This window comes from Lemur catta, chromosome 8 (assembly GCF_020740605.2).
Source record: "Lemur catta isolate mLemCat1 chromosome 8, mLemCat1.pri, whole genome shotgun sequence".
NCBI classification, from domain to species: Eukaryota; Metazoa; Chordata; class Mammalia; order Primates; family Lemuridae; genus Lemur; species Lemur catta.
Window position 1 is genome coordinate 63,909,457 of NC_059135.1, and position 15,128 is coordinate 63,924,584.

At 37.4% G+C, this 15,128-nt stretch overlaps 1 protein-coding gene across 2 annotated transcripts in view; it reads left to right on the top strand.

Moving 5' to 3' along the window:
• Positions 1-998: 998 nt before the first annotated feature.
• ITGB6 (integrin subunit beta 6) overlaps positions 999-15,128 on the top strand; it is a 73,647-nt gene continuing 59,517 nt past the window's right edge. The window contains exons 1-5 of one of the 2 annotated variants that reach the window (XM_045558958.1): positions 999-1,112; positions 1,221-1,296; positions 2,023-2,102; positions 4,615-4,819; positions 5,425-5,671. In XM_045558958.1, coding sequence (XP_045414914.1) covers positions 1,236-1,296; positions 2,023-2,102; positions 4,615-4,819; positions 5,425-5,671 — 593 coding nt within the window. In that variant the 5' untranslated portion in view covers positions 999-1,112; positions 1,221-1,235. Of the gene's footprint in view, positions 1,113-1,220; positions 1,297-2,022; positions 2,103-4,614; positions 4,820-5,424; positions 5,672-15,128 lie in introns of those variants that run through there. The other variant, XM_045558959.1, reaches the window with a different exon arrangement.

Sequence of the window (15,128 nt, forward strand, 5' to 3'; positions counted from 1 at the left end):
AAATTGAACATACTCTTCTGAGAAGAACCTAAGAAGTCTACAGTTAGTTTTCCTCTCTTTACAAGTTTCACATGCTTACCTAGAAATACTCCTTTAAAAGCTAATCTCCTAGGACATAAACCCAGCCACAGAGAAGCCTCTGTAAGGTCAGAGAGTTTAGAGAGTGACGAAGTGAGGATTTATTTGATTCTTATCTGTTCAGTTTTTAAAACTCTCAAAACACTTTCCTGCAGAACACATTGGGGGAAAAAACACCAACAACCTCATGAATTTAGCTATAGATTGTATATATTTTTAAATTGTCACTCCTTCATTTCACAAATAAATACTTCCTATGTGCCAAGCTGTGAGCTAGAAGCTGGGGATAGCACAGTGGAAAGATGACTTCATTCCTATCCTGAGGGATTCAGAATCTTGGCCACCTCTTTTGTTTCTGTTTCCAATATTGTTGCCATTTTTGTTTTGAGACTATCTTATTTCTATCGCCTTTGATTTTTATATATTATATTTATTTCTGATATCACTTTTCAAATAAGAATTCTATACTTATGGAAAAATATCTTTCATCCAATTTGAAAAATAAGGAAACACAATGTTTCCTTTCTCTAGCCTCCCTTCTAATTTGACTGTAAAATAATGATTTTTATTTTTCAGAGTTCAATTCGCCACAAAGGATTTAACAATGAAATACAAAAATCTCAGGTATTTTCATTTAGCTCATTATTTATTTCCCTTGTTTACATATAGCTTATATGCTTGTGTTTTATTTAACACCTTTACTGTATACATTAAATTAAAATTATTTAAGAAACAACCATATTTCAGTTGCCCTTTTGACACTTCATTAAGTAATATTTCACTAATGATATTAACTCTCTCTAGGATTGAGAAAGACTACTAGAATTTACACAGAACTTTCTACTGAATGAATTTCCCCACCTTCTCGGTGATTGTACACCTGCCTTCCTTATAAGGAGAACAAGGAAGTAAATCATGTTGAAGTTGCTTTTAGACACAGCTTTTCGTCTTTACCTGTCCAGGTAGCCTCTGTTTTCATTTCAGTCTTAATGAAAACTTTTTAATTTACATCTCAAGTTTCTTTTCAAAGCAGTGTAAGTAGTATTTAAAATTTTACACTCAAAGAAAGAAAGACTTTACTGATGTTCAGCTTTGGTCTTGTAACGTGGAAGGTAATTCATTTTTGTGATCTGTCTGCACAGCGAGAACTGAAACGAATGGGGATTGAACTGCTTTGCCTGTTCTTTCTATTTCTAAGAAGGAATGACCATGTACAAGGTAAGACCTCAGTTCTCCGATATGTTGCTTTCGTGGTATGCTTGACAAATCTGCCATTTGTTTCAGAAACTAGATCTGAAGTTATTTTTTATTTGATCTGTTCGATTGCTCTTTTGTCACCGAGTGAACGTTTTAACAAATTACAGGCAAACGCAGGGCTGTTCCCACAGTGAATGCCCTAGGCTTTCAGTAAATAAATACAAGGGTGGCACAGGCATTTTAATAATAAGAATTAAACATTACTGCACCAGAGGACTTCTTAATGCCATGTGACAACCATTTTAGAAACTTTTCTATTTTATTCTACCATGAAGCCTTCCACTTAAGAGTAATAACTGGAAAAGAATTTATTTTTTAAAAAACCAGAAATACTTCATTTAAGAGAGAAGCATTTTTAAGGGGTATGAATAATTTTTAAAAATTGAAGTGGCAAATATTGACTAAAGATAATAAATAGCATGTTCCTATATTTGTGAGCATTTAGATATTTTCACATTTTAAGGAAAAATTAAGATAATTTTTGGCTTATGAGATATACATATTTCCAACACAAAAGATGTAAAATATAAACTTTTATGTGAATTGCTAACATTTTGAGGACTGATCTTTGAATACTAAAATAAACTTTCATATTGTTTTATTCAGTAATTTAAAAGTCATAAGTCTCATAAATAGAATAACTGGAAGTGTGCTTACTCCCTTGCATCTTGCTCTGTTTAAACTCAGGTGGCTGCGCCGTGGGAGGTGCAGAAACCTGCGAAGACTGCTTGCTCATTGGACCTCAGTGTGCCTGGTGTTCTCAGGAGGTAAAACAAATGACCTCAACGTGTTTTTAAAAACTGTCTGCAGTTACACGTATGTTAATTCCTTTCCTGCTAGTTCTGATAGCGTCCTGCTTTCTGTGGAGTTATATGCATAAAACAAATCAGGAAAGGAAAATGTGAGCATTAGTGGATCAAAGTAGAATTTATGCGATTACTCTCAAAAACAATCTGTGGAAGGAGGGGATGTCAAATTATTCTGAAAAAATAGTTAACTCAGGATCTTTCATTTTAACCTGGTTCCTCCTCTTATTTTAAAGCCATTTCTAACTGGTTAAAATATTGAGCTCTCTGGCTAATCAGAGATCATGGAAATGATATTTTCTAAAGTTAAATATACATTTGATGGCGATATTATAGTTGGGTTCCATCTGGGAACCAGAATCCATTCTGAACCACTGCCAGGTTCTAAGAGAAGTGCTCTAGGTTTGGGGTAAACATTACTGTTCAGACATTATCCATTTCTTTTAAAAATTACATTTTCATGAGCTCAGAGACTGTATTACACTGAGGGCAAAGTCCCAAACAGACATTCCTTCTCTGGTCAAACTGAAAACTCTGTGAACGTGGTATAAAGATGACTGGGGAATATATAACAAGCCATCCTAAGTCACTGCCTGTCCTATGAGTCTATAAAGCAAGCTGGAAATGATTCATGGTCAGAAAGAGATGCATTAGCTCTCTGAATTTTAAAGCAGGTCTCTACCCACTGGATCTCATATAGAGAATCTAAACACAAATCAAACCATACGAGAGAAACAAACCTAGATGCCCAACTCAGAACTGGGCTGTAAGTGTTAAAACTCAAATTCCAAGTTGCATGTGTATCCGGGGAGGTGGACTCACAGACAAGAAGCACAAACCCAGCTCACTCCTCCACTGCTGCCTTGACTGATGGAGCCACAAGCCCAAGCTCAAGAGAATTATGTTTTTTGAGCTCATATATCAAAGCAGGATTGAGAATATACAAGGAGGGAAACACCCACATATTTTTTGACTTCCTGAAGAAGACAGTATCAGTTTCATGCCAGAGGCATAAAACAACAAATCAGTTCAGAATTTTTATTTAAATGTATTTTTTTTGTTTTTTAGTATTTACTTAAGAGAGTTTCCTAAGTTACTATTGATAACTTTATGTGTGGATAATACTTGGTAGCCAAACTGTTATCAAATTTTAAGGCTGGATTATTCTAAGAGGCCACTCTAGTGGTAGAAGTAGTTATCAGTATATCAGTCGAGGCAGTTGGAGCAAAAAGTAAATTAGGCTTCTGTTTAGGGCAGATGGAAATTAGGTTCTGTGGTTAGCACCACCTCTGATCTTATCAAAGGCTGTGACTACAGGTGGCAGCAGTGACACTGTGTTGAGAAGGATTCTGAGGCCTTGTCCAGCCACTATTTGCCTTGGTTACTACATGGAAATTACAGAATTTCCATGAGCCTCAAATATGCATGAGCATGACTGACAGATAACAAATTATAGTCTCAAAATCAATTTCAGAAGAAATCTGACTTTCCTAGTTGGTGAAAATAGCAAGAGTGGCTTAGAATTCTAAGGGGAAAGGAAAAAAATATGAGCAATCGTTTGGTTCCCTTTAAGCATAAGAGTCAATGGGCATCAAATTCTACTTTGCCTGGTGCCTCGCAAGCTCTAGAGCAGCTGTGGCCATCAGGTAAGACAGGTATTTATCTCATGGCTCCATTTCTCTCTTCTGGGTGTTCCAGGGTTGGAATGGCCACATCTCTGCTGGGAAACACTACATCTCATTGCCCTTGCCCGCCAGGTAGATCTGCAGTTGGCTGGGAAACTCCTGAGTCCTATACAGAAAAGCAGATTTTTAAACCATCTTCTCTTTCACTTCCCTTCCTCACCTCCAAATCTTGGAGAAAGTTCTAAAAGACCTTGAACTAGAACACTTCAAGACACTGAGTTTAAAGTTCCTAAGAGGTCAATTCTAGTGAAGTAACACTGTAATATAATGGTAACACACCAATGAATAAAAGGGGCACAGAGTTTTATTCAAGATGGGGAGATGTTGCAATCCACCCTCTTTAGGAATCTACAGAAAAATTTGTCTTTGTCACTGGATTTGGTAACAGACACACTGGAGAGCTTGGACAGCCCCGGGATCCCACAAACCTACAGGTCCCTCTGAACAGATAAATTCATAGGATGACGTCAACTCTATGAACCCAAATGCTTCAAGGATCTGATCATGGCCTGGAAGAAGCTTTAAGGAAGTGAACTTTAACAGAAAAAGCCATTACATAAATACAATTGAATATGGTTGAAAGGAGATCCAGTCTTACTCAGAATTTTACTGGCAGAATTCTCTGGTTATTCAGTTATAACTTAACTTTAGACCTATAATCAATGTCAGTCATGTGGGGATATGCCAGTAAACTAGTAACACATGCAAAAAAAATTCAATTGCTCAGACCTTATAAAGAAATGCAGATTTGTCTTCTTTTTCTCATTATTCTTTTTTTCCCCTCTTAGAATTTTACCCATCCATCTGGAGTTGGTGAAAGGTGTGACACCCCAGCAAATCTTTTAGCCAAAGGATGTCTATTAAACTTCGTAGAGAACCCTGTCTCCCAAGTAGAAATACTTAAAAATAAGCCTCTCAGTATCGGCAGACAGAAAAATAGTTCTGACATTGTTCAGATTGCGCCTCAAAGCTTGATTCTTAAGTTGAGACCAGGTATGTTATGGTTCGGCTCTTGTAAATAAATCTAATGTCATAGACGGTGATACTGATCTTCCACTAACATGTCTTGTACCCTATTACATATCATTGATTATTAGGTCTCAGCTTTCCCATTCTTAAGGAAGTAGAAAATTGCAGGCTAACATTTTTCTTTATTCACCTTGGTCACATGGGCTCCAAATGTGTTACTAAAGAAGCCTTTTCTAATAGTGACCATTTGAATTACTCCCATGTTGTTAAGGCTTACCTCACATTTCCTCAAGGGTTGTAATGTAGATTTAAACTCCCCCTTAGCTGGTTCTCTTTTTCTAAACCCACACACAAAAAATTCGGCTTATCTTCCATCTAAATGGACGCTAGTTTTCCCAAGGAGATATAAAATATCCTAACTTATACCTCCTCTGGTAGTTCTAAGCTCTTGGCTGACAGATATTCGCGGGCTTGTTCGTTTATAAACTCTACCACATAGCTCATGAAATCATATGTATCTTCAGTAAGTTCTTATTGAAATGAAATCACCAGCTGACCCAGTGATTGGCTAATCGTGAATACGTCTCAGTGAGTTTTTCTGGATCTGCTTCCCTGCTGGGGCTTGGCAGGTGGTGAACAGACGCTGCAAGTTCACGTCCGCCAGACCGAGGACTACCCCGTGGATCTGTATTACCTCATGGACCTCTCCGCCTCCATGGACGACGACCTCCACACAATCAAAGAGCTGGGCTCCCTGCTTTCCAAGGAGATGTCTAAATTAACTAGCAACTTTAGACTGGGCTTCGGCTCCTTTGTGGAAAAACCTGTATCCCCTTTTATGAAAACAACAGCAGAAGAAATCGCAAACCCTTGCAGGTAAGTAAGTGATTCTCTGGCATCTCTGTGCACTGATTTTCTGTACAGATATCCCCGCTCTGAGCAGCTCTTGCCAGGAGCTTGCTACCTCCTTGGAATTTCTGTCTTATCTGGTTGGATCTCAGCAGTTCTCTCAGGGGCCTAGGTGGTTTGGAGCTCAAGGTGAGGTCACCGTAACTGTGATTCCAGCCTTCAGTCTTTGTGGCATCTGCCTCCCTGCGTAGGTCAGGATGTGGCAAACTAGGATTTGTGTTACACGGACAAGGGGATCAAGTATTTCATTGTAGGTTCCATTGGACTGTGCCCACCCCAGCCCCTCAGAGACTTTCTATCCTCATTGACCACCGTTTTCTGAGGCTATTTGACAATAAGCTGTACTTTCTCAGAGTCTTTCTCCCCTGCGGTGACTTCTGCCAAAATAATAATTTTTGCAGCTTCCTCTGACGTACTTTGGGAAATGTGGGTTTCTCTTACTGCCTGTGGAAGGCCTTTGCAGGCTTCACTGCTATCAAACTCAGTAGTAAATGAGTCAGTGACTCCATTGTAATAAGCTCTTAAAACCATGTATTATGCCGGTGATGGTCGAGGGCAAATTGCTTGGTGATGGCTTACCTGTACAGTGACATGTTCCAAATCGAATTATTCAATATCCTTCTGTTGAAAAAGAGCTACAATTTGTTCTGTGCCAGACCCTGTGCTAAAGGTTTTACATACATGACTTCATTCGGTCTTCATAGTAACAGCAGGTTAAAGCAGGTTTCATCAGCCCATAATCAGAGGAAGTAACAGAGACTAGAAGGGGTTAGTAAGTTGCCTGGGGCCACATGACTCATCAATGACCTGTACTAAGATGGTGTGGTCCAAAAGCAAGCTGTTTACTACTGTGCATCTAGTAGTTATGCAATGATTTTCACAATGTATAGTAACTTGTAATGCTATTATACACCAAAAGCATTAACCTATGCAAAAGGCAAACAGTTTTTATTATATCATTTAAAAATATTTCAGTGTAGTTCCCAACTATAACCTAACATAGCCGAGAATAATTTAATCGTGGAGGGAATTTTTCACTGATTGTAACTATCAGGAATTGTGTTTAGTGGCAAGTATCAGAAAGTGGCTTAAAAAAGGGAGAATTTTTTTTGTCTCTTGCACAAAAAGAAGTCCAGAGAAAGGCAATGCAGGGCTGGTCAGGCCGTTCCACAAACATCAGAGATCCAGGCCTTTTCTGCTCTCTGTTTCATCGTTGGCATTTGGATTTTATCTCCATGGCCTAGGAAGGCTGGTGGAGGTGCTAAGCATCACTTCTTCATTCCAGGCAGGAAGAAAGGAGGAAAAGAGGGGCAGATCAATAAAGGACATTGTCTGTCTCTTCCCCACCCCCTGCCCCTTTTGAGGAATAATTGACATGCACTCAAATGCACACTTCAGAAATGTTCAGTTTGGTGAGTTTTGATAATTGAATACACCAATGCAATCAACACTCAAACATGATTGAGAATATGGCCCTCGCCTCAGAAGGTTCCCTCATGCCCCGTTACTGTAAGTTCTACTTCCTCAGAAGCAACCATTTTCTGATTTCTGTCATTTAGATAGGCTTTTGCCTATTCTTGGATTTCATGTAAATGGAATAATATAATATCCTTTGTGTCTCACTTCTTTTGTTCAACATAATGTTTTTGAGATTTATCTATTAGTTTGTGTGTATCAGCGGTTGGTTCTATTTTGGTTTTTTGTTTTGTTTTATTTTTTGTTTGCTTGTTTTTTGAGACAGGGTCTTTCTGAGGCTGGTCTTAAATTAAACTCCTGGGCTCAAGCAATTCTCCTGCCTCAGGCTCCTGAGGGGCTAGAATACAGGAGTGTGCCACCTCATCTGGCTTCCTTTTTGTCTTAATTAATAGTCCATTGTGTAGATTTACTACATTTTGTTTATTCATTCTTTTATTGGTGGACGTTTAAGTTATTTCTATTTTTTGGCTATCATGAAAATGCTGCTATAATCACTTTCTATAAATCTTTGTATGTTTTTATTTCTTTTACATAGATACTTAGACTGGAAATGCTGAATTGTATATGTGTACTGCTAATCTTTAAAGAAACTACCAAATTGTTTTCCAAAGGAAACACATTATTTTTCATTTCCATCAGCAATATAAGAGGATTCCAGATATTCCACATCCTTGCTAACACTTGGGGGTCATCAGTCTTTTAAATTTAAGCCATTCTAACAGGCATATAGTAGTATCTCATTGTAGCTTTGCATTTCCTTAGTGATGAATAATGTTGAGCATCTTTTCATTTGTTTATTTGCCATTCTTATTTCTTATTTTATGAAGCATCATTTCAAATTTTTATGCCCATTTTGAAAAATTAGATTGTCTTCTTAATATTCTGTTGTAAGAGTTCTTTATATATTCTTTTGTTTTTTTTGTTTTTTTTTTTTTTGAGACAGAGTCTCACTTTGTTGCCTGGGCTAGAGTGAGTGCTGTGGCATCAGCCTAGCTCACAGCAACCTCAAACTCCTGGGCTTAAGCAATCCTACTGCCTCAGCCTCCCGAGTAGCTGGTACTACAGGCATGCGCCACCATGCCCAGCTAATTTTTTCTATATATATTTTTAGTTGGCCAGATAATTTCTTTCTATTTTTAGTAGAAACGGGGTCTCGCTCAGGCTGGTCTCGAACTCCTGACCTCAAGCGATCCACCCGCCTCGGCCTCCCAGAGTGCTAGGATTACAGGCGTGAGCCACCGCGCCCAGCCCTTTATATATTCTATTATATACATGTTGTTTGGCAAATATGTATTTTCTCCCAGTTTGTGGCATGTATTTTTACTTTTCTAGCAATGTCTTTGGTCAAGCAAAAGTTTTTCATTTTGATGAGATCCAATTTATCCATTTTTAATTTTAAAGTTACTGTATTTTTTGTCATAATAAATTTTTGCCTGTGCTAAGGTCACAAAGATTTCTCATATGTTTTCTTCTGGAAGCTTTACCGTTAAAGCTTTTATATTTAGGATTCTGATTTCAAATTAGTTTTTCATTTGGAATGAGAAAAAAAGTCTAGGTTCATCTTTTGTTTCCATATAGATATCCAGTTGTTCTAGCACTATTTTTTTAAGAAAGACTTTCCCTTCTACGTTAAATTATATTGATGGGTTTGTTAGAAAGCAATTGGCTATATATGTGTAAGTCTAATTCTGGACACTTTATTCTGTTTCATTGAATATACCTATGTAACTACTAGTGCCTCCTTACTGTCTTGCTTACTGTAGCTTTATAAAAAGTCTTCAAATTAGGAATGTAAGTCCTCCAACTTTGTTTTTCTTTCTTTTTTGGCCATCCTAGATCCTTCCCATTTTCATATAAATTTTAGAATCAACTTGTCAATTTCTTCAAAAATATGCTGAGATTTTGATTGAGATAGCATTGAAACCATTGATCAATTTGGGGATATTGGACATCTTAAACATATTGAATTATCCAATCATTTCACATGACATATACCTTCATTTATTTAGATCTTGTTTAATTTCTCAGAACAATGTTTTGTCATTTTCAGGGTAGTTTTTTTTTTTTTTACTTAAAGTAACTGCTTCTAAAGCACTTACATAATAGATATTTTGCACATCTTTTGTTTCATTTTTCTCTAGAGGCATGCTTAAAAATTTAATTTTCCAACTGTTTGTTGAGAACATATAGAAATGTAATTGATTTTGAATAATCACTTTGTATCCTGCAATCTTGATACATTTTCTCATTAGTTCTAGTCTGATTTTTGTAGATTCCTTAGAATTTTCTGTGTACATGATTATGTCATCTGTGAATAATGACTTCTTTCTCTCCCAATAGCTATGCCTCTTCTTTCTTTCTCTTGCCTTATCACATTGGCTAGGATCGCCAGTACAATTTTAAATAGAAGTGGTAAGAGAGGACAACCTTGTCACATTCTTGATCTTAGAGAAAAAGCTTCTATGTTTCACCATTAAGTATGTTGTTAGCTAGTATTTTCTTTTGTTTCTCTTTATCGGATCAAGGAACTCCTCTTCTATTTCTTATTTGATAAAGTTTTTTAAAATGCTGATAATAAATAGTAAGATATGATTATTGTTATTAATTGTTTGATTCACTCGTAAAGGGAAATAAGCTTGGTGTTAACAACCTCCTAACTATCTAACCTAAAAATATTTCTAATGCTTTTGGCCTTTTAAAAAAAAAAATCAGAGAATATTGTACCTGTCTAAAATTGTATTTAGTTCTTTGGTATATTATGTGTCTTTTCCCTACAACAAGCTTCAGTAGATAGTCTAGTAGGGCAATTCCATGTAGAATTACAAAGTCCCATCTCTGCCCCAGGGATCATGTTTAAAATCATTCTTCCTGTCACAGGCCAGATAAGATACAGCAACATGTAGTACAGTGATGACCATGGGAAACAATGTGTGTGGAATGTTACCAGAGAAAACAATTAAAATTAACAAGATTGGATGGCTCAGCTAAGCTAGTAGCCCAACATCTTGAACTAACAGTCAGACCCTGTCCTTAATCAGGCTTCTAAAAAATGAAAGCGCTCTTTATTTAGCTCTGACTGCATTTCATTTATGCATACAGTCATTCATTCAGCAAAAATTTACTGAGCTCCAACTTCGTACCAAGCATTGTGCCAGGCATGGGGATATAAGGAAGAAAAAGTCCTGGGGCCAGTCCTCAAGGAGCTGAAGTTCTTTGCCTGGTGGTTAGGCGTGTGGGTTTCAGAGTCAGCCCTGGATTAGGTCTTGATTCATCTATTCAGTCATAATGTGACCTTAGGTGAATCATTTCACCTCTCAAATCTTCAGTGTTTTCCTCTGTAAGTTTGGAATAACAGTACCAATGACCCAGAGTGGTTGTAAGGATTAGATGAGATAGTGAATGGAAGCATTTGGCTCTGGGCCTGACCTTAATAAGGTCTCTATAAATAGTAGGTGCAATTAACAACAACAGAGTGTGGTTATGGGGAGACCAGAGCACTGCACAGGAAGCAGCATATGAGGACCCAAAGGGGGATTATATATTTGATCTCTTAAAAGGGTCAATATGTCCTATGTTCTAAAGGTGTTTTTTAGTTATTATTATTCTTGGCAAAATTTACTATTAAGGTTATAAATAGCAAGTATTTTTTGCTGGAAATTATGTTTTCCTTTTCCATTACGTCTCTAATTCTCTCAGTTTCTCTGTCTAGATACCACCACTGCACAAACATATACACACCAAGACAAAGAGTAAATCATCTAATCAAACTAAACCATATAATTATAGAATAAAATTTTCTTAACTGGAAGACAATGAGAGGTAAGGGGAAAGAGCATAGACTTTTTCAGAACTAGATTTAAATTATCACTTTGGACAAACAACTTACTCTATTTGAGCTCTGTCTCATTATCTATAAATGGGAATAATAACATTGACCTCCTAGAGTAATCATGAGCATTGAATGAGCTCAGAACATAACAGACATTCAAAACAAGTATTAATTTGCTTCCTCTCATCAACACTTATTAATTTATCTCTAGTTATTTTAATCTAGTGGTCCCCAAATTTTTAGATTTCAGGACTCCCTTAGACTCTTAAAAATTAAGACCCCAAAGAGCTTTAGTTTATGTGGGATACATCTATCAATAATCACCATATTAGAAAGTAAAACTGAAAAATGTTAAAGTAATTATTTATTGACTCATTTAATAATTACAATAAGAAACACACTGTATATTATGGTAAAATGTGTTTATAAAAATAACTATATTTTCCAAAACAAAACAAAAATTAGCAAATCTTCTCTTCTAAAACAGAGTAGCACCATTTTACACTTTTACCAATCTCTTAAATATCTAGTTTAATAGAAGACAACTGTATTCTCATATCTGCTTCTGCAGATATGTTTGATCTGTTGCAGTTTTTTTCAGTTGAGTTCCATGAATAAAGTCAAACCTCATATAGAAATATAGTTGGAAGAGTAAGAAGCATTTAATAGCTTTTTCCAGTGACTGCGGACATTTTCCTCTGATACTACATTCAAACTAGATGACAGGGAAAAGTTAGTTTCAATGTGGAATCTGAAAGAATATCAATGAATATTTCATATTCTGTTACTTTAAAATCCATTGGTGTATCTTGCAATTTGAATGGCATTTTTACCAATGTGTGATTTTGTAATATGATGCTTTGGTCCTTTGAAAAATATTGGTTTACTGAATTATGCAGGCCTTCCAGATTTCATGATATGATATCAAAAAATCACACTTGTTAATATCACCACCATTTCCACCAGATAAATTTTGAAGTATTTGTAAGTATTGGGAGTATTGTTTTGTTTTGTTTTGAGACAGAGTCTCACTCTGTTGCCCAGGCTAGAGTGCCCTGGCGTCAGCCTAGCTCACAGCAACCTCAAACTCCTGGGCTCAAGCAATCCTTCTGCCTCAGCCTCCCGAGTAGCTGGGACTACAGGCATGTGCCACCATGCCCAGCTAATTTTTTCTGTATATATTTTTAGTTGTCCATATAATTTCTTACTATTTTTAGTAGAGACAGGATCTCGCTCTTGCTCAGGCTGGTCTTGAACTCCTGAGCTCAAATGATCCACCCGCCTCAGCCTCCCAGAGTGCTAGGATTACAGGTGTGAGCCACCATGCTCAGCCTGGGAGTATTGTTAATCTCACAGGTAGCAGATAAAAATTTTCCCAAATTCTAATTTACCTCAAATTTTGTCATTGGCAACAAATTCTGGCAATTGTTTTCTTTGAAGTGACAGTCTCACTTCGTTCATTTTAAAAAACGTGTTTGCCAAACACTTATGTTGGAATAATAGTTTGGCTTTCAATCATTCTTTCACATAAAAATGGTGTTCTGTAAAAAAGGGCCAGTTCAGCTCAAACAATCGCACAAGTATTTTTCCTCTATAAACGTACTTCAGTGTGCAGCAGAAATGCCTTTATGCATATTTCCCATGTATTGAAAAAAAGTACATGTATTCAAAGATGGATACTTAGTAAAATTAATAACTTTTACTGCTTCCTCAAGGGCAATCAAGGGAAACTAGCATTTATTTTTATTATTATGGTAAATGCTTGCTGGTAAAAAAATACAAGGACTGCTAGCTAATACAGTTTGGAGCCACAGCCTTGCTACGTGCTGAGACACCAGAGCAGTTTTATTCACTACTGCTTTCGTATCATCGTTCCAAGTGCCAACACAGTGAAAAATGCAAATGACATTTTTGAATTACTGTGAAAATAGTGTGAACTTAAGGATCCCCAGAAAGAACTCAGAGACCCCCATGGGTCTGTGTGCCACACTTTAAAATCCATCCATTTGGCAGACATGGTGGCACATACAGTAGTCCCAGCTACTCGGGAGGCTGAAGTGGGAGGATTGCCCAGGAGTTTAAGTCCAGCCTGGGCAACATAGCACAATTTCATCTCTTAAAAAAAGAAGGAAGGAAGGAAGGAAGGAAGGAAGGAAGGAAGGAAGGAAGGAAGGAAGGAAGGAAGGAAGGAAGGAAGGAAGGAAGGAAGGAAAGGAGGGAGGCAGGGAAGGAGGAAGGGAGGTAGGGAGGGAGGGACAGACCACTTTTTTCATCTAATCTCTGCTGCTTTTTGGAGCAGCTTTCTCTATTTTCATTGGACGGAGGGTCAATAAAAATTTATCTCACCCTGCAAGAATGCTGAAGCAGTTTACAGTTTTGAAAGAGTTTCCTTTGCTGTTGTCTAAAATACAGTAACAAAAACATATTTTCTTCATTTTCATATTTATAAATGAGCTTAATGTGCATTTTAAAATAGTTAATAGCACAAAAGTTAAAATTTCTTTATCACCCATTTTGAAGGATTTTTTAACATCATTTCATATATGCTGTGGTGTTTTGTTTTATTTTGAATTTGATGGCAAAAGTGAGGAATTCATTGTAGTTTTGCCAAAGAAGAAACTAAACCATGAAATGCTTAAATAGATTTCCTATATGTACACACACATAATCATATACGAGTGTATGGTATATAGTTTCTTATTTCAGTGGTCATGAGCCTATGTGAAAATACAGACAAAAGGAAGAAAATGGAAATCATTTCTAACACCACTTAGAAAAAGATGATGTTAACTTTTTGGTATATATCATTACAGTCTTATTTTATGGAGGTGGCTATCTTGGGGTACCTTGGGCTGTGCCATTCAATGCTAGAGCCTCTACCTGCCCTTGTTCTGAAGCCTGGGGACACATCAGATTCTGACCTGCTTTCCACGAAAGTCTATTAACAGGTAGAAAATGTTTGCCCTCACAGACACCAGCGTTCTGGTCCCAGTGAGAGCTTCATTACTCCGTGTAAAAAAAACCCACAATCATTCTGATTTGTATACACAGTCGGTTCTCATTATTCACGGTAGTCGTGTCAGTCGTATAGTGCACCATCACTCATGCCTGAATGAATGAGACTTATCTCACCCATGTATTTTCTCCATAAGACACTTCACTGCCTTCTTGCATTTAGGAACACTAAACAGCATTTTAGCATCATGCTTGGGGGCCATTTTAAACAGTGAAATTATCAAGGAAAGGCACAAAAATGAAAAAAATGTGGCACTAAACAGCTCATGAAAAGGACACACGCTTACAGCATGAGACCTGAAATAAGAAGGCAGAGCACCGCCTTGTTTGACCTCAGCTGGGAATGTGCACGCAGGGAGACTCGCTTCTTTTTTTTTTTTTTTTGCCTATGTGCATGTCCATGAATGACTGAGAAAACATTACAGGTATTGATTTGGAGGTTACAAATAAATTTTAGCAAGTAGGTGAATTCACAGATACAGAATCTGTGAATAATGAGGATTGACTGTATACGTCAGGCAGATGAACCTGATGAACTGTAGTCTGGGCCTGGCGGATGATGCACCTTCATGCACTGACCAGATAGGCTGCTGCACCTGCAGAGCCGAGGCCCAGGCCCTGCATGTGCTCGTACGACAGTCAACCAGCTCTTTCCCAGGCAGCACACCACACCCTCACTGGGGACTACTTACTTCTTTTTGTCTCTTTGTACTTCTAGACCAATGGTTCTGACTTTAGCATGCACCCAGAGGCTTGGCACAACACAGGTTGCTGAGCCCACACCCACCATCTCTAATACAGTCCTGCTCTACATTTTGCATTTCCACCAATTTCCCAGGTGACACTCCTGCTGCTAATACAGGCATCTCACTTTGAGAACCTCTGCTGTATGTTTTATCCCCATTTTAAAAACCCAAAGCTCAGAAATGTTGAGTAACTTCTGTGCCCAAAGTTTCATGCCCAGCTAGTAACTAGCTTTCAAAATAAGATGTGACTGAATTCATGATCAGCTCTTTCTGTTCTACTGTAATACCTTTGGTGCAGATTTTATCCTAACATGGCATTTTAAGCACTAGTTTTATTCCCAGGCTGGCCCACAACAGT